Raw genomic sequence first — 20,635 nt, forward strand, 5'->3', positions numbered from 1 at the left:
CCAACTACAGCTGGACGAGGGAGGCAGGTGGTGACTGGGGCTTGCAGCCAGCTCCGGGACTCCCACACCCCAGGGCAGAAGGGAGCTGGAGCTCCATTATAATCCACAGCCCTGGCTTTATCAACGCAGACAAAAAGCTGCCGCCCCTTTGAAATCCAGCAGCAACTGGCGTACAGAAAGCAAGAGCAGGGAGGTCATGACGGAACTTGACAAAACTCTAGCTAAACCCTGCCACAGATTGCCACACAGCTGACACACAACCGTCTGCAAACGTGACACAATACGCACCAATTTCGACGGGTGAAGTCAGAGGTCCACCCACGCAGGTCACCGGAGGGGTACCGGCCGATTTTGTAACTGTCACAGATCCCTGGAGGCTGTTTGTACGTGCACACTGACACTAACACTCATGTCCCTGCAAGTCTGGGTGATGACAGGCTGGAACACAGCACAGGACCCAGGCTGACATCAAAAGGGCTCCAGCAGCTCAGAAGGCTTGAGTACAGGCAGAGGGTTAACTTGGGGGCCCGCTGGGGGTTGCTGAACATCAAGAGTTGAGGAGCTACCGCTGTCCCCTGGGCTATCTCTGTGCCTGCCCTCTCTGTCTTCCCTCAACCTCACAGAGCTGCCACTTTCTCAAGCGATGAGGCCGTTTGGCCCATCAGGTCTGCACTGACTCTTTGGAAGACAATTAGTCAGTACCAGACAGTGCTCTGCCTATTTCTTTGTACCTTACCACCTCACTACCCAACAGACTCCCAGTCAAGTAGTTGTCTAGTTCCTGGCACTTAGAGAATGGGTAACCCAGTGTACCCAACAAGTCACCCTGGCAGGAGGGAGCTGCATGCTACTGGACATTATGTTAATGAACCTTATGTTAATGCGCATTATTTTAATGCATAGAATCTATATTGATGATTGTGTTAAGTGGTCTTGAGATGATGTTTTATGTTAATGAGCTTAACTCTTTCCCAAGCTTCCTTGGCACATCCAATGGGAAGCCACGTGGAGAAGGATTGAAACCAAGGGTTACCAACCTTCTTTATGCCATGGACCAATGCCATTAAGGAAGGTGTCCGTGGATCAGGCTGAACAACTGTGTGACAGACAGCACAAGTTGTTTTTGGGTTCACTGAGGCCAACATCTACTGCCTGCCCGACTGTGAAGGTACTGGTGAGCTGGCCCTTTGGGTGAAGGTGCTCCCACAGGGCTGCTGGGAGCGGAGGAGAGGAGTGGTGGGACAACCTGGATGTGGAGCTAGTGACAAAGAAAGAACATAATAATCAGCCCGCGAGGAGCTGGGTGATTTGGAGAGATTCCTGCAGTTGGCGGGTTTCCGCATCCACTGACACTGAGGGAAGTTCTACCTCAGCTGCAGAGGGTATGAAGACCGACTCGGGTCCAGACGGCTCGGTTACAAGGGGAGGCTGGTCAGCCTGGGACTGCTTTCTGTGGAGCGTAGAAGGCTGAGAGGTGACCTTATCACAGTTTATAAAACCATAAGATGTAGATACGGTGACTAGTCACAGCCTTTTTCCCAGGATACGGGAGTCTATAACTAGAGGATGTAGATTTAAGGTGAGAGGGGAAAGATTTAAAGGGATTACCCGAGGGGCAAGTTTTTCCACACAGACTGTAGTGACTATATGGAATGAGCTGCCAGAGGAAATGACGGAGGGAGGTGACGGGGATGTTTGGAATGCATTTGAACAGGTACATAGATTGGAAAGATTTACAGGGATATGGGTCAAATGCAGGAAACTGGATTGACATCTTGGTCAGCATGGATGAGCTGTGCCCTGCTGTATAACTCTATGAGCTACCTCGTGTGCTGAAGGGACACTGTAGTAACCCATTCGCCAGTGTTCACCGTGTTCCTTCAGACAAGCAGCCTTATCACTCCAAATTTGGAACTAAGATGCACCGTTAAATAAGTTGCTGATGTTAAGATCTTGCCCCCTCAGTAACAATCAGAATCACTCTGTGCTTTATAATCAACTGCAGATAGTCAGTGAGACACTCGAACATCACATTGAACAAAGTGCATCGGAACATCACAGAACTGTCTACTTCCACATTCAATAAGCAGTTCCCTCTCACTCTTTCTCTTTCGCCCCCTCCCTCTCCTTCCCTTTTGCCCTCTCCTGCCCTCTCTCTCTCTCCCTCTCTTTTGCCCTCTCCCTCTCTTTCCCTTTAACCCTCTCCCTCTCTTTTTTCTTTCTCTTTTTTCTTTTCCCTCTTTCTTTTTTCTATCTCTTTTGTCCTCTCCCTCCCTTTCTCCCTTCTCTTGCTCCCTCTCTTTCTTTTTTGCCCTCTCGCTCTCTTTCTTTCTCTTTTGCCCTCTCCCTCTCTTTCTTTTTTGCCCTCGCTTTCTTTCTCTTTTGCCCTCTTGCTCTCTTTCTATCTCTTTTGCCCTCTCCCTCTCTTTCTCTTTTGCTCTCTCACTCTCTTTCTTTCTCATTTGCCCTCTCCCTCTCTTCCTTTCTGATTTGCCCTCTCTTTCTTTCTCTTTTGCCCTCTCACTCTCTTTCTCTTTTGCCCTCTCCCTCTTTTTTTCTCATTTGCCCTCTCACTCTCTTTTTTCTTGTTTGCCATCTCAGTCTCTTTCTTTCTCGTTTGCCCTCTCCCTTTCTCTTTTGCCCTCTCGCTCTCTTTCTTTCTCTTTTGCCCTCTCCCTCTCTTTCTTTCTTGCTTGCCCTCTCCCTCTCTTTCTTTCTTGCTTGCCCTCTCCCTCTCTTTCTATCTCGTTTGCCCTCTCCCTCTCTTTCTTTCACGTTTGCCCTCTCGCTCTCTTCCTCTTTCTCCCTCTGGCTCTCTGACCCTGAAGGGGCGTCAGGGGTCCACACTCCAGTGGGGAAAACGTAGCAGGCTCGAACCAAACAGTAACGGAGTGAACCCGGTTACCTGTTCACTGGAGATCTCTACTGGTTCCCTGAAGACAGTCCATTGCACACTGGGATAGCACGGAGGGGTGGTCAGCGATCCATTGTAGCGGAAATATTCATCCAGTCGACTTGGGAGAAGATCGTTGATATTAAAACCAGGGATCAGGACCTCTTCACCTGGCAAAACAGGGACAACCGAGGATAAGGTTAAAATCTGCAGAGGCCGATATGCGCACAGCAAGAGTCCACAAGCTGCAGGTGCTCAGATAATCGGGTGCAGGAACAGTAGATGAATAAACATCAGCCGGTATTCTGAGGGGGTTGACTCTGCCCTTCACTGACATCAGGCCTTCGTTCGACTGTGGGAGTCACATGGTCCCAAGAGGTGGCACCGGGGACAGGCAGCACCGAATGGTCAGTGGAGGTCACTGCTGGGAGAGAATGGAGGGAAAGAGAAAGAGCTTGAGACAGGGAGAGAGAGAGAGAAAGAAGAGAGAGTGAGAGGGAGAGTGTGTGGTAGAGCGAGAGAGAGAGAGGGAGCAAGAAAGAGGAAGAGGGAATGGATGAGGAAGAAAGGGAGAGGAAGAGAGAAAGAGAGGGCATAGTGGAAGGAGAGGAAATGAGGGAGGGAAAGAAAGAAAGGGAAGTGTGGAGGCAGGAATATTTAGATGGAGGATAAAGGCCCAGAAAGTTGGCTAGTTGGAGCAGTAGAGTACTCTTGGTGTAAAAGGCTGGAGAGGACTGGAAGGTCGCGAAGGTAGTTCCATTGTTTAAGAAAGGGGAGAGGCAGCATAAAGAAAATTACAGACCTATCAGTCCGACATCGGTAGTTGGAAAATTATTGGAGTCGATCCTAAAGGATGAGATTAAGAATTACCTTGAGGTGTATGACAAAATAGGCCTAAGCCAGCATGGTTTCATGAAGGGAAGATCCTGCCTCACCAACCTATTGGAATTTTTTGAGGTAATCTCGAATAAGATTGACAAGGGAAAGGCTGTGGATGTTGTGTATTTGGATTTTCAAAAGGCCTTCGATAAGGTGCCGCATAAGAGGCTGCTTAATAAGGTGAGGGCCCATGGAATTACAGGAAAGATATTGGAATGGGTGGAGCATTGGCTGATAGGCAGAAAGCAAAGACTGGGAATACAGGGATCCTATTCTGGTTGGTTGCCGGTTACTAGTGGTGTTCCGCAGGGGTCGGTGTTGGGGCCTCTTCTTTTTACACTGTATATCGATGATTTAGATCATGGACTAAATGGTTTTGTGGCTAAGTTTGTGGATGACACCAAGATAGGTGGAGGAGCAGGAAGTGTTAAAGAAACGGAAAGGTTGCAGAGAGATTTGGTCAGTTTAGGAGAGTGGGCAAAGAAATGGCAGATGAGATACAATGTTGAGAAATGTACGGTTGTACAGTTTGGAAGAAGAAACAATCGGGCAGATTATTATTTAGATGGGGAGAAAATTCAAAAATCGGAAGTGCAAAGGGACTTGGGGGTCCTGGTGCAGGATACCCTAAAGGTTAACCACCAGGTTGGATTGGCAGTAAGGAAAGCGAATACTATGTTGGCATTCATTTCAAGAGGAATAGTGTATAAGAGTAAGGAGGTGTTGATGAGGCTGTATGGGGCACTGGTGAGACCTCATTCGGAATACTGTGTGTAGTTTTGGGCCCCCTATCTTAGAAAGGATGTGCTGATGTTGGAGAGAGTTCACAGAAGATTCACTAGGATGATTCCTGGAATGCAGGGACTAACGTACGAGGAGCGTTTGTCGGCTCTTGGATTGTATTCATTAGAGTATAGAAGAATGAGAGGGGATCTCATAGAAACATTTTGAATGTTGAAAGGGTTAGACAGAGTAGATGTGGAAAGGCTATTTCCCTTGGTGGGTAAGTCCAGAACAAGAGGTCACAGTCTTAGAATTAGAGGATACCCATTTAAAACAGAGATGAGGAGAAATTTTTTTAGCCAGAGGGTCGTGGATTTATGGAATTCGTTGCCACATACAGCTCTGTGGAGGCCCAATCATTGAGGGTTTTTAAGGAGGAGATTGACAGGTATCTAATTAGTCGGGGTATCAAGGGATATGGGAAAAAAGCCGGAAATTGGAACTAGATGGGAGAATAGTTTAGCTCATGGTGGAGTGGCGGAGCAGACTCGATGGGCCGAATGGACTACTTCTACTCCTTTGTCTTGTGATCTTGTGAGAGGGAGAGGATGAGTTTGAAGAAAGTGAGGGACGACTGGAGAATCAGCCGAATGCTGATTAGACAGGTGGCTAATGCATACGACCATATAGGGAGTGGAAACTCTGGAATAGTCAACAACCACTGTAGATGGGCAGGACAAGATGATATCACCAGGAGCCTTGGTGACAGAGTGAAATCAGGCCAAGACCCAATGAGTGGCAGTGCTGAGGTTGTAAGGCATGGCCAGAGCGAGGGAATGGGACCAGTGGCGATAGACTGAAGACAATCTCCTTGGACATCCCAAAGTTTTATTGACAGATGTCCAGGCTGATGCAGGAGTGGTAGGTGTGTCTGGCATAGGGAAGATTGTTCTGCCATGCTGTGGTAACGTTGGGTACAAGAAGAGATGAAGAACTTGCCAATTTTTAACGGTTTTGTCTTCGCTAATAATCAGTGATGTCACCAGGCTTTTCTTTCTAAAGGCCAGGGCAACTAGCCCAGCTTTAAGAGTACTTAACATGCTTCCATCCATTTCCATTTCCCAGTTGCTTAAAAATCCTTGTCCAGCTTCACCAACCCCTGCTCAGATAAACCCAACGCCTCACTGACATCATCCCCACCTTCTTTGGCAGGCCACTGTCTGCACTGGACCATCAGCAGAACTACAGTACCCCATCCCAGGAGCTCACTCGCAAACCCCTCCTCCTCTCCATTCCCCACCACCCTCCTTGCCCCTACTGCATCACATTGCCTTTGCTCAAGATCCAGATGGAAACCACTCCGATTGCTGGGAGACAAGCACTGGACCGGGTTGAACCTGGCTCGCCTTACCTTTGTACTGAATTTCTTTCAGGTGCTGAAATATCTGGTTGTAAGCAGCATTGAACTGCCTGACCTAAGGCAGAGAAGAGGCGTTAGTTGTGGGGCCTGATGTCTGAATGGAAACGGGATGCAACGGGAACAGAATAAATACCTTGATCAGAATTCCCAGGACAGCCAGTCCGTCTTCTTTGTCTAGTGCTACGGAGACATTCTCGTATTTCTCGGAGTTGTAGTGAACAATGTGCAACTGAATGGACAAGGTAAAGACGAAGATGCAAACACTGGGTTAATAATTCACAATATGGGAATACATCGCTGGCTGGAGTGGATTTTATTAATGCACTGAATATGCAACAATTACAATTTTATATCAATCTTCCAAAGTATAATAATCAGATTTCAATTGAGCATTGAACAGCCAGCTAGACACACCATACTTTGTACACTACATGTATCCTACAATCTCGTTTGTCTGCCACAGTTATTTCACCATTTGGAAAATCCCAGTTAGGGTACTACTCAAACGCAAGCTCCGTGCCAGGTGCCTGTCTCTGGGATACAACAGAGGCTCCCTTAGCCTCTGGGACACCAACATCCCCTCCACTGCTCGGCCTCTAAAAGGTGTCATTGGACATCCGTTGAGTTTGTATGCATACACTGTGTTGCGTCACATAGCAGACACCCAGCACCTCTGGCTGTGCGTTACGGGACTATCCTGCAACGTAACATGCCTCTCATCCAGGATCACCATTACTCACACGCATCATCCAGTTCGTTGACCCAGGCTCTCTCTGACCGAGGTGCTCGATAGGCACAACAAAATACCACACCGCGAATTGGCCTGAATCGTCACTCCTTCAATTACATTTCAACACGATTTACAAGAAGACAACAAAATAGGAGAAGGAATGGGCTACAGACTTGCCCTATTATTCAACAGCTGATCTACACTGCTCTCAGCTCCTCTTCAGTGTTAGTTCCTTAGTACCTTCATCCTCCAAATATTTATGTATCTCCGTCTTAAATATATCTAATGATCTGCCGTCCACCATCCTTGGGGACAGAGAAACCGACAGATACTCTGCCCTCGGAGAGGAATTTCTACACCACTCAGTTTAACTGACTACTCCCTTACTTTGTAGCTGTGGCCTCTTGCTTGGGTGAAAATATCTCTGTGAAGCCCCCCATGGGATGTTATATGTTTGATCTCAGTTCCCGAGATCTGGGTTCAATCCTGACTTCAGACACTGTCCATGTGGAGTTTGTATGTTCTCCCTGTGACCACGTCGGTCTCCCTTGGGTGCCTGGAGTCATAGAGAAACAGCATGGAAATGGGCCTTTTGGCCCATCTTACCCAGGACGGCCAAGATACTTCTAAATCTGCCCCCATTTGGCCCGTATCCTTCTAAATCTTTTCTATCTCTGTGCCTCTCCATGAGACTTGTATATGTTGTTAAGATATCCACTTCCTCTGGCAGCCCGTTCCATACACACACCACCCTCCCCGTGAAGAAGGTGCGCCCTTCAGGTCCCTTATAAATCTCTCCCCTCTCACCTTGAACTTGTGCTCTCTAGTTTTTAATTCCCAACCCGGGGGTAAAAACTGAGTGCATTCACCCAATCTACATCCCTCATGACTTTATTCACTTCTACAAGTCTCTTACACTCTGTCCTAGCCGGTCCAACCTCTCCTTGCAACTCAGGCCCTTGAGTCTTAGCAACGCTAATTGGAGACAGGAGAAGGGGAATGAAGGGGTTACTCCACTGAGAGTTGTCGTCGAACCAATGGGGTGAATGGCCTTGTTCTGTGCCAATGAGGGAAAAGATAAGAGTCGGGCCTTTCAGATATATGCAACAGGCAGTGGATAGTTTCCCCTCTCCCATAGTTGCTGACATTGGGTCCCTTTATTACTTCAGGACCTGAGACAGACAGACTTGGGGACATTTTCAGAAGGCGGTGTTTCAAGAAAGCAGCACCCACCATCCAGGACATGCCCTCTTCTCGTTGCTACCGTGGGAGGTCCCATCTCTCTGGTACTTTCTGCTGGGTCGGCACTAAAACCTCCTATCCTTCCATCTGAACTATCTACTGTCAATTCCTTCCTTGGACATTATAAACAGATGGATTCCCAACAGCAAAACAGACTGTTAATTTTTAACAGTCGAAGCTAAGTGAATTAGAATCAGCAGAAGAAAAGGTTCGTCTGCACGTGCTACGTCTGCAGCTGTGCCGGAGCGCTGCCCAGTGCCTTGATAACATCTGCTCGCATGACCATCACTAGCTCAGTGCAACCTTCTTTCAGTAGAGCTGACTCTTTTTAACGTATTCATTTCTCGCCCATCTCAAACTGCCCTTGAACCGCAGCAGTCCATCTGGTGAAGGTCTTAGGGGGAGAGTTCCGGGATGAAGGCCCAGTGACAGACCAGGAATGGCGATACTTATTTCTCCAGTTCTGTGACCTTGGGGGGAACCTGCAGGTGGTGGTGGTGCTCCCCCTGCACCTTGTTACCTTCTGCTGCTTAGGTCGGATCAGAGAAGCCTAACCCATTTGCTGCACGTCAGGCAGGGGAGAAGTGGAAGAGTTTTGGGAAATCCTCCCCAGAGAAGGTGGTAAAACTGGTCTGATCCTGATCTAAATCATTCTTTGTGCAGTTCAACTGGTTCAGGCAGTGACAAACCCGTCAAGCTTATCCCTCCAGCAAAGCCCAGGGTGACTCACTCACAGGACTAGCGCAGGAAGTGTCGCAATGGTGAATCAACACCTCTCATACCCAAAGCACAAGTCATCAGGCAATGGGGAGAATGAGTCCCAGCGAGATCTTTTCATTCCGGCCGGGGTCCCCAGTTCTATGCCCCTCATACGTCTCCTCTATTCCAAACAAAACTTCACCAGCCTCTGCAAGCTTTCTTCACAGCCACAGATTTCCAGTGCTGGCAGCATCCCTGCACCCTCTCCAGTGCAATCACAATCTTGCCTGGAGCGAGATGACCTCAGCTGTACAGAGAGCTCGTACTGTAATTTCACTGGTGGTGTACAGTTAACCTCCCAGATCTCAGCCAGTAAAGAAAACCATTCCTTTCTGCCTTGTCAGCCACCTTACTGACCTGTCCCTCTATCGGTAAGGATCTGTAGATGGACCCTCCAAGCTCCCCCTGTTCCACCACACCACCCAATATCCTCCCACTTGCCATGTTGCACCACCCTAAACACATTGCCTTACACTTCTCCATAGTCAAACCTATTTCCCACTTTTTTGCCCAACTGACTCAATCATCTCTGCCGTCTTTCAGTTTAACTCTATCCTCCTCATTCCCAATCACTCAGCCAATTGTCGTCCTCTACAAATTCTGCAATGCCTTTATCCAGAAGTCTGAATGGCTTACATGCACACAGCCAATCATGAGTGGATACCTGTGCAAACCCACTCCTTTGAGTCAATCACGATCCATCCTCACTCTGTGTACAGACAACTGTGGAGGACAAGTCACTGGGTATATTTAAAGCGGATGTGACGGGTTCTTGATTAGTCAGAGCATCAAAGGTTATGGGGAGAAGGCAGGAAAAGGGCTTGAGGGGGGATAATAGATCAGCCATGATGGAATGGCAGAGCAGACTCGATGGGCTGAATGGCCTAATTCTGCTCCTATGTCATATGATCTATACTGACTGGTAATTACCTACATTAAAACAAAATGTGACTACACTTCAAAAGTACTTCACAGATCATAAAACACTTGGAATTGGTTTATTACTGTCACATACTGAGATACAGCAAAAAACAGTTTTGGATGCCATCCATACAGATATTTCAAATCACGTACGTCAAGGTAGTGCAAGCAAAAAGCAGCAACAGGAGCAGAATAAGGTATTATGTTTCAGAGAAAGCACGGCGCAGGGCAGACCATAAGGTGCAGGGACCATGACGAGATAGATTATGAAGTCGAGAGTTCACTTTTAACGTACAGGAGGTCCATTCGAGAGCCTCATGACGTAAGGAGGAATTTGGACCATTTGCGAGCACCGCCTCGGTACAGTTAACCTTACCTCGGATGGATAATGCCTCCCGCTGATGGTGTGCTCGGACCCCACAGGCTCCGTCTCACTGCCCCAGTGCAGGTGGAGCTGCACTGCGGTGTAGCGATGCGACATGCTGATTATGTGCATGGTTGGAGGCAGGGTGACTTTCACTGCAACAAACACAATTACGTCCTGAGACCTTCCAAACAGGCTTCAGGTTCAAATGCCCGGAGATCGCTCAAGCAACAAAACCCTTCTTCACCCAAGGAATAATACTTCCATCAGTAGGAGAGTCTAGGATCAGCCTCAGAATAACGAGACTTGAGAACTCTGGGGGAATTTCTTCAGGCAGAGGATGGTGAATCTGTGGCACTTATGACCACAGAAGGTTGTGCATGAATTGATGACAGAAACTGATAGGTCCTCGATTGGTAATTGGATTAAGGGTTGTGGGGAGAAGGTGGGAGAATGGGACTGAAAACAATCAAGCATAAGTAAAGGGGGCGGCAGACTCCATGGGCCAAATGGCCTAATTCTGTTCATGGACTTTTGGTCATCTGATGGGCACCTGGAAGAGAAGAGATGGGACCAGACATCAGTCTCAGGAGGCTGGTCACCAGCCATTGACCAGGTTGGGGAGAGGCACTGTGGGGGGGTGGGTGGGGCTCATGTTCAATCCATCCCTCCTCACTGCTCCCACCCTCTTCGCCAAACCCCATCACATCTCCCTTTCTTCTCACCCCCACTGGTCTTTAAACCTGTTGTTACATGTGCTGTTTTTTTATCATCACTGGTTTCAATTTAATCACTGGCAAAAAAGAAAACACATATAATTATCTTCAGTTGCTTGAAATATTAGGTGCAAGAATGGAGTTGTTAAATAGTTGAGATTTCAAAACTGAATATGGAGTTTGGAAGCCAGTCAGGGGATGAGGTGCGGCTTTGCAAGCTGATATTGGGAAGAGTTTAGGTGGAGGGTGAGATGAGCCGCAGGGACAAGCATCTGGAAGCCCAGAATCACCCTCGTGGGTGGCCCAGAGCTGCTCCACGAAGCAGGTACCCACCCCCATCCTCGCTGGCTCTCTCTGGGGTGCAGGAGACCACACAGTTCACTGGACACAAGGAAGCAATCAACATTTCCGCTGGAAGGAGAGTCGGGGTCTCCGGATAGTAGGAGGGAAGAGAGTCTCTGGATAATAGGGTGTGGGTCTCTGGATAGTAGAAGGGAAGAGAGTCTCTGGATAATAGGGTGTGGGTCTCTGGATAGTAGAAGGGAAGAGAGTCTCTGGATAATAGGGTGTGGGTCTCCAGGTAGTAGGAAGGAAGAGAGTCTCTGGATAGTAGGAGGGAAGAGAGTCTCCGGATAGTAGGAGGGAAGAGAGTCTCTGGATAGTAGGAGGGAAGAGAGTCTCCGGATAGTAGGAGGGAAGAGAGTCTCTGGATAATAGGGTGTGGGTCTCTGGATAGTAGGAGGGAAGAGAGTCTCTGGATAATAGGGTGTGGGTCTCTGGATAGTAGGAGGGAAGAGAGTCTCTGGATGGTAGAAGGGAAGAGAGTCTCTGGATAATAGGAGGGAAGAGAGTCTCTGGATAGTAGGGTGGGGGTCTCCGGATAGTAGGAGGGAAGAGAGTCTCTGGATAGTAGGGTGGGGGTCTCCGGATAGTAGGAGGGAAGAGGATGAAGAACAGCACATCAGAAGTGGCCGTGAGAAGGGAAACGGGTATTGGTGAAGGTGGGAGTGCAGACCAGGAAAATGGTCACTTTGGAAAGCTGAAGCGGGGGAGGGGGAGTGGAGGGGAAGGTGTGGTGGAATCCCTTGCTGATGATCAAAGTTATAGAGGATAATCCATTGAAAGTGGAGGCAGGTGGGGTGAAGGATGAGGACAAGGAAGCCCCATCCCTGCCCTGGGTCAGAGATGTTTGGGAAATAGAACGGAGGCATTTGAAGACTCTGCCATTTATGGTGGAGGCAACTGAGGATCAAGAAATCACATCTCAGTGTTAACACTGACTTCTTCCTATACAATCAATTTCTTTCATTGGCAATGACAGTCTAAGAGATACATTTCCAGTCAGGAATGTGTGAGGCTCAGAGGGGAACCTGCCCCTGGTGGTATTCCCTTGTGCCCACTGCCCTTGGTAGCAGGGGCTGTGGGTTTGGGAGGTGCTGACACAAGAGACTACAGGGGCTGGAATCTGGAGCTCAAAATAAACTGGAGGAGCTAAGTGGATGAGGGAGCATCTGTGGAAGGGGGCAGAGGAATGGTCAATGTTTTGAGTTGAGACCCCATGTACTTACCCTGTGTTCTCCTCCTTGTTCTCCTTCTGACCCTCTCTATTCCTGTACCCTCTCCAGACCCACACCACACAGTTTTATCCTCCAAACCCATCCGGCTCCTTCACCTATCACCCAAATACTTTGTCTGCAGCATTTCAGGTTCCCTCCATCGTCTGATTCCAGCCCATCAGCTCACTCTTATGTAATTAGGCCCCAACACTTCCATCTCTTGTGTCTCCACGTGTCAACCTCCCCCACTCCCGCTTCTCTCTCTACTCCCACCCTCTTCTCCTCTAAATGGCTCCACCCACCCATCATCCTTCACTCACTCCACCTAGGTCTACTGATCACCCCCTCCTCCTCTCCCCCTCACACTGGCTCTCCTCTCCCTCTGCTCTCAGTCCTGATGCAGGGTTTCACCCCAAAGCACTGACCTTTCACTCCACAGATTTTATAATATATATAAAATTAAAAAGACTTTTGGACAGTTCTGTACACTTCCCGCATCCTCGTGGAAACACTCCCTTGTCCTTACCAGCGTGGCCATCGTTGGTTAATGACAGTTTCTGTGTTGCTGACAGGTTGTAGCCCATTAACTGAATGGGCTCCAGGGCTGGGTTGTAGGTGTAGATTCCCGTGTGAAAGTCTATGGGGGACTGCTGGAATTTTCCACAATGCGGATAGCTCACAGCCCAGTGATCCTCTCCTTCCGGTCCTGGGAAAGAAACCAATTTTAATAGTACAAGTGTCTTCCACACACTCCACAAAGTCTCACAGAGCAGCAGACTGATGATGCTGAATATCACACATGGTTTCAGCGATCAGCATTAAGAGAGTTTCACTAATTGATTACTGGTACGTACACCAGTTGTCCCCAAGTTATTAACGACTTACCTATGGACACTCCTGCCTATAAACAAGCTCCCATAATATTATTAAATTCAAAATTCCAATGTATGAACACATGTTCTGTCACAACTAGTTTGCTCTCTCCACTTTAGTAGTTGCTCTTTCTATAAAACTCTTGACCAGGTGTCCTCTACAATAAGGTGGACCTTTAACCTTGTGTGGAAGAGGGGTCAGCAAAAGGGTTAATGAACTAGGTAGCTAACTTCCATTTTTCTATTTGACTTTTGTAACCCAATGAACTTTAGTAGCCCAGTGTCCCAAGTTTAGACCTGCAGACAGTTTTTCATAACCAGGATGCAACACTAGATGCAGATGTCCAAAGAGGAACCTACACATGCACAGGGTTTAGTCACTTGCCTGTTCTATGACCAACAATATCTTGTGCTACAGATATACTCGCCTGTTCCCGATTACGTATATCTGCTTGTGTAACTTACACATTCCTGCAGGCTCTCCACGATATCATGCTGAATAAAGAAAGGCATTGAAGTCTAATCTTGAAAGTCGTTTTTCTTCACCTCAATTTCAAAGTAAATTTATTTCAAATGTATTCATTTTCGTGCTGGCATTTAAATGAAAAGCTAAATGCAATCTTATTTTACTAAAACAAACTATATATTTACCAGGATGCTGCCTGGATAGGTTGAGCTAGCTAGGGCTTTTCTTTGAAACGAAGGAGGATAAGAGGTGATTTGATAATGATGTACAAGATGATGAGTTCTGGATAGAATAGATAGATAGATAGATAGATACTTTATTCATCCCCATGGGGAAATTCAACACTTTTTCCAATGTCCCATACACTTATTGTAGCAAAACTAATTACATACAATACTTAACTCAGTAAAAATATGATATGCATCTAAAATCACCCTCTCAAAAAGCATTAATAATAGCTTTTAAAAAGTTCTTAAGTAGTTTACTTAAATACATTGAGTCCTAACCCCGGCACTTTAACATATCTTACTCCTGGCGGTTGAATTGTAAAGCCTGATGGCATTGGGGAGTAATGATCTCTTCATCCTGTCTGAGGAGCATTGCATCGATAGCAACCTGTCGCTGAAACTGCTTTTCTGTCTCTGGATGGTGCTATGTAGAGGATGTTCAGGATGACACCCATTCCCCAGGGCAGAATGTCTAACATGCACTGACATAATTTAGAGGTGATGGGGGGGGGGGGGGTATCTGAGGTAGATGTTTTACACAGAGAGTGGTGGCTGCGTGGAATGCACTGAGGAAAGTGCAGGCAGATACTTTACAGACATTTAAGAGATTCTTAGGCAGACGGATAAAAGAAAACTGGAGAGCTGTGTGGAGGGGGAGGGTTAGGTTGATCTCAGGGTAGGTTAAAACGTAGGCACACCGTTGTGAGCCAAAGGGCCAAATAAACTCAGCAATAAACATAACACTGATAACGTGAGACGTAAAGAGTCCTTGAAAGCGAGTCTGTATGTAGCCCCCCAGTAAGCCTCAGGCTCACTCAGCTCGTTCCCGTCTAGGGGGAGCAGCCAAACTGGGTAATCAGCCTGTGTGGATGCTGTGTGATGTCCCCACCCCATCAAATAACAGACAGTACACCATATGCAATTAAATGATTACACTTTATAGATCTTACTGGAACTATGTACTTAATAGAGATACAATATAAAAGGAAAAGTAAAAGGTGCCAAACTTATCAAAGTCCAACCACTTTGTGCACAATCGTTGGAGCTCAGTTAACGAAGTCTTCTGGCCACCATTCGACCCCCTCCGACCTCCTTGACTCGCCGCCTGGGACCAACCACGGTGGTCGACCAGATGCTCCAGATGAATCTGTCCTCATCTCCTCTCCTTGCCAAAAACCCTGGGCCTCGGACCCCCGCTCGGGGTCCGTTCCGTTGCCCAGCTTACAACATCGCGTCTTCTCCCTCTAACCCCCTCGTGCCGATTCCCCAAAAGTCCGCGCAACACTAGCTTACAGACCCACAAGGAAGAATAACGGCTATCCCAATTGGTTAACAAATTCTCGTTATCAGTAACTATAACCCAAACAAGCTGTGAGAGAAAGCACTCTCACCAGTTAGCATAACAAAGAAGCAGTTTTACTTTTAACATAACAAAGAAGCCATTTTAGTAGCCTTAGCAGTAACATAAAAGAAGAAACCCCTTACATGTAGATCATAGAATCAATTCAGAGCAGTGGTGAATTAAGTTATCAACTCTGGTTCAGAAGTCAGATGGTCGTAGGGTAATAACTGTTCTTGAAACTGGTGGTGTGGGACCCAAGGAGTTGGTGAGCAGAGGGCAAGGCCTGGATGGTGGGCTTTGCATCTTACTGTCTGCAGCTTCTCTGTCACTGCAGCACTTGATTCTGCATTCGCAGGGGTGTCAAACTCATTTTAGGTCACGGGCCGGATTGAGCAAAATGCAGCTTCATGCGGGCCGGATCAGTCGGACGCGTGCGAACGCAGCTTTCGTTGCCTCCGTTTTTTCAGCCTGCTCTCATGTGTCTCAGTCTCTGCTATAACTACAAAGTGTTTCACTTTACAAATTCCGTTTCTTATGAAGAAGACTGCCGAATAAACACTAAAAACCCTGAAAACCTGGTACCTGAATAAACTCAGCATTAGCCATATCATACGCCATAGGCGCTTCGATTACCGGGGCCAGCTTTAATAGTAATGAGATATTATCTCGCAGGCCAAAGATAATTCCACCGCGGGCCGGATTTGGCCCGCGGGCCTTGAGTTTGACATATATGTGTTACCGTTTCCTTGCTCCGCACTGTTGAAATAAAATGATCCACACGTACAGCATGCCAAACAAAGTTCTTCACTGCCCCTCGGTGCATGTGATAGTAATAACCAATTTACCGTATCAAGTCGTTTCTGACTTACAAATGTCTGCAATAATGGAACCTGAAACAGAGGGCAGCGGTGGGGAGGGCCAACCTGACCAGTCCAGAAACCCACACGTTGGCTTCGGCTTTGATTTTTTGTTGTCACATGTATCAAGATATAGAGAAAATATCTTCGTTTGCACACCTTCTGTGCATTGAGAGAGCAAAAAGAAAACAGAAGGCAGAATCCAAAATCAGCTGCAGAGGAAGTGCACTGCAGGTAGACAAATAAAGAGCAACAGTCACCGTGAGGTAGACCGAGCCTAAGGAATTCCAAATAAGTTTCTTCCACAACCCACACAACTTCGAGCTTGTCAGTTACACGTCACTGGGTAAGATTTTAGTCCCAGCAAACTCATAGAGAGATACAACATGGAAACCAAGCCCACACCAATTTATATGAATTCTACATTTTTTCATTCTTATCTGCACATTAGGGTCAATTTATAATGGCCAATTAACCCATTATCCCATTTCCTTGGGACGTACAGTACTGTGCAAAAGTCTTAGGCACATACGGTGTATATAGATAGGGAGCCCAAGACTTTTGCAATGTTACGTATTGCACTGTACTGCTGCCACAAAGAAAAATACGGGCTTCATGACATAAGTGAGTGATGAGAAACCTGACTCTGATATGGGTCCCTATTGTGGACTCAAGAGTGGGAAGGGGGCAGGGAGAGGGGAATCATGGGTTGGGAAAAGGGGCAGGGAGAGGGGAGGGAGCAGGAAGCACCAGAGAGACATTCTGTAATGATCAGTAAACCAATTGTTTGGAATCAAATGATCTTGCCTGGGGCTTCAGGGCTGGATGTCTCTGCACCTGTTCCACTCACCACCCACCCCGGCACTCCTCTGCCATCTGTCCCACACCCCTCCTGCATGTTCTGTCCTCACCATTCCCAACATCCTATGCTCCTGCCTGAGTTACAAACTCATTCTCCGCTCCACGTTGATAAATACAGTACTGTGCAAAAGTCTTAAGCACCTAGTATATGTGCTAAGGCTTTTGCACAGTACTGTGAAAGCAGAGCACTCTGGGGGAAAAAACCCTAACCCTAACCCTAACCCTAACCCTAACCCTAACCCACAACCCTGGGGGTTGTGAAAAAACCCACAGGGTCCCAGGGAGATCAGTCAAACACCCCACTGACAGCGGCCAAGGTCAGGAGTGAACACGGGGATCTGGCACTGAGAGGCAGCAGCTCTACCATCAGTGGCCATAACGTGATGCCTGGTGTGATCAGATTGTACTTGTGGTTTGCTTTACCGTTGCTTCACTTTCAGCATCAGGATATGACAAACAGCAATGAGAGTGGCCAGGAATCCAGATAGGATGTGAAGAGGCAGTGAAGGACATCGTAACTCATTAGTAATGTTGGAGCCATTGTGTAATATAGAACAGAAACAGGACCTCCAGCTAAATCATCTTTACCAAACAGATGGCTTCCTCAGCAAGCCCATGTTTCACCCACATCTCTCTCTAACTTTTCTATAACTTCTCGACGTCTTTCCTGTACCTTCTGAAATGTCTTTTAGGTGTTGCTATTGTACCTGCCTCGACCATTCCTCTGGCATCTAGTTCCATGTACTTATGTTCCATGTTCCAAGGTCCCTTAGAAATCATCGACCTCCCACTTCCAACCTATGCCCTCTAATTTTGATTCCCTTTACCTGGGAAAAAGACCATGTGTTCATCATATCTGCATCCCTTATGATTTCATACAACTCTAAAAGGTCCCCTCTGTCTCCTCTGCTCCAAGGATACAAAAGCCTGAAAGCACATACCACCAGGCTCAAGGACCGATTCTACCCCACTGTTATCAGACTCTTGTACAATAATATCGACTCTTGCCCTCACAATCTACCTCGTTATGACCTTGCACTTTGCGTCTACCTGCACTGCACTTTCTCTGTAACCTTTACACTTTATTCTACATTGTTTTACCTTGTTCTAGCTTGATGCCTTGTGTAATGATTTAATCTGTATGAACAATATGCAAGACAAACTTTTCACTGAATCCCAGCACATGTGACAACAATAAACCATAACACAATTAGGGAGCTTAAGGTAAAAGAACCCTTAGGAACCAGTGATCACAATATGATTGAGTTCAATTTGAAATTTGATAGGTAGAAAGTAAAGTCTGACGTAGCAGAATTTCAGTGGAGTAAAGGAAATTACAGTGGTATGAGAGAGCAGTTGGCCAAAGTAAATTGGAAGGAGCAGCTGGCAGGAATGTCAGCAGAGCAGCAATGGCGTGAGTTTCTGGGGGAAATGAGGAAGGTGCACGACATGTGAATTGCAAAAATGAAGAAATACTCAAATGGTAAAATAGTACAACCGTGGCTGACAAGGGAAGTCAAAACTAATGTAAAAACAAAAGAAAAGGTGTACAACAAAGCAAACATTATCGGGAAGATAGACGATTGGGAAGTTCTTAAAAACCTACAGAGAGCAACTAAAAAAATCATTAGAAGGGAAAAGATGAAATATGAAAGCAAACTAGCAAAATGGATAGCAGAAGTTTTTTCAAGTATGTTAAAAATAAAAGAGAAATGAAAGTGGACATAGGACCCCTAGAAAATGAGGCAGGAGAAATAATAATGGGGAGACAAAGAGATGGCTGTTGAACTAAATGAGTATTTTGTGTCAGTCTTCACTGTGGAAGATACTAGCAGTCAGCCTGATGTTGTAGTGTGTGGTGTGAAGGAAGAGAAGTGGGTGCAGTTACTATTACAAGAGAGAAGATGCTCAAAAAGCTGAAAGACCTAAAGGTACAGAAGTCACCCAGACCAGATGAACTGCATCCTAGGGTTCTGAAAGAGGTAGCATTAGAGATTGTGGTGGCTTTAGAAATGATCTTTCAGAAATCATCGGCCTCTGGCATGGTGCCGGAAAATTGCAAATGTCACTCCACTCTTTAAGAAAGGAGGAAGGCAGCAAAAAGGAAATTATAGACCAGTTAGCCTGACCTCAGTGGTTGGGAAGATGTTGGAGTCAGTTGTTAAGGATGAGGTGACACAGGACAAGATAGTACAAAGTCAGCATGGTTTCCTTCAGTGAAAATCCTGCCTGACAAACCTGTTGAAATTTTTGGAGTAGATTACAGGTAGGATAGATAGAGGAGATGTAGTGGAAGTTGTATATTTGGTCTCAGAAGGCCTTTGACAAGATGCCACACATGAGGCTGCTTACCAAGTTAAGAGCCCATGGTATTACAGGAAAGTTACTAACATGGGTAGAGCATTGGCTGATTTGTAGGAGGCAGCAAGTGGAAAATACAGACCAGTCAATCTTACATCAGTTGTAGGAAAATTTCTGGAGAAAAATCTTAGTATAGGATAGTGGTCGCCAACCCGTCGATCGCAATCGACTGGTCGATCTTTGAGACTTTCCCAGTAGATCCCGAAAAAAAATGAAAAGTAAACACACAAATACTGTTGAGAGATTGTTTCCGGGTTGCGGGGTTTTAGTTCTGTTCTTTCTGCCCAGTGCGCATACATGTAGCTCCCCTGCCACACGCTGGAAACAATATGAGTCAGCTGCACCTTTCCTCATTCCCTGTCACGCCCACTGTTGAACTTGAATACACGCGAGGTCATCAGTCGCCTAAATGCAGTGATACCCTCGCGCCAGGGATCGCTGGTTGGCCTCGGGTAACTGGCCACCTCGCACCGCCAGTGGGAAGTGCCGTTGCTACTGGCCTGGTGCACGGACAGGTGGGCACCGCCTCTGAACCTGTTTAGTACACCGAATGTTCGTGGGGAACCCGGTGCTAAAATACTCGCATAATACCTAATTCGTAAGTATCAGAGCAGCTACCTCGCTGCGATCTACTGAAAGTCATCCCTCGAACCAAACTTTTGTCGGCTAATAGATCCTACAAGGGGGGTGGGCGCACACCCTGTCGCACTCCTCACTCGGTCGGTTGCTCTCTCCGGACTGCGACCGCTGCGGCCCCGGCACGGGAACAGCTGCACCTGTCCAAGGTGTCTGGCGGTGGGTCGGCGGGAGGCTGGAGCTCAGGCCCAGAGGCTGTCCAATGAGGCAATGAAGCACTCAAAACGGCTTCAGTACCCTGAGTCCAAGCACCCTGCACTTAAAGACAAACCCGTTGAGCTCTTTCAGCAGAAAATATGTGACCAAGCGGGACAGAAGCTAAGTGCTGAGAGCCACGAAAACTAAATTGCGGAATAGACTGGACATAAAAAAACCTGCTTTGAGTATTGTTGTATTCCGGTTGTGTTTAACATATTGTCAATATTAAACCGGTCTGCAGTGCAAAAAAAGGGTGGGTACCCCTGGTGTTTATACATTATTTCTACTTCATGGTTGTGGGGTTTTACTTCCTGTCTTTTCTGCCCCGGTGCGCATGCGTGTAACTAATCGATCTGGGGTCGATCTTGCCTTTCACTAAGGCCGAGGTAGGGGATCTTGGGCTTTAAAAGGTTGGTGACCACTAGCATAGCATATACAGTATGAGCTTATGGAAGCCTTTGGTCTAATTAGGGAGAGCCAGGCAGGCTGTGCATGGCAGGCTGTGTCTTACCAACTTGACTGAGTTTTTTGACAAAGTGGTAAAAGGGATCGATGAAGGTAGAACAGTAGATGTTGCCTACATGGATTTTAGTAAGGCATTTGACAAAATTC

General features: G+C 47.0%; 1 protein-coding gene across 1 annotated transcript in view; it reads right to left on the reverse strand.

Annotated features, from left to right (window-relative positions):
* ca12 (carbonic anhydrase XII) overlaps window positions 1-20,635 on the reverse strand; it is a 58,159-nt gene that overhangs the window by 13,728 nt on the left and 23,796 nt on the right. The window contains exons 3-7 of the mRNA XM_073024851.1: window positions 12,730-12,909; window positions 9,944-10,086; window positions 6,049-6,144; window positions 5,907-5,970; window positions 2,906-3,063 (exon numbers count right to left, since the gene is read on the reverse strand). Of these exons, the coding sequence (XP_072880952.1) occupies window positions 2,906-3,063; window positions 5,907-5,970; window positions 6,049-6,144; window positions 9,944-10,086; window positions 12,730-12,909 (641 nt within the window). The remainder of the gene's footprint in view (window positions 1-2,905; window positions 3,064-5,906; window positions 5,971-6,048; window positions 6,145-9,943; window positions 10,087-12,729; window positions 12,910-20,635) is intronic.

Source organism: Hemitrygon akajei, chromosome 21, assembly GCF_048418815.1.
Source record: "Hemitrygon akajei chromosome 21, sHemAka1.3, whole genome shotgun sequence".
NCBI lineage: Eukaryota > Metazoa > Chordata > Chondrichthyes > Myliobatiformes > Dasyatidae > Hemitrygon > Hemitrygon akajei.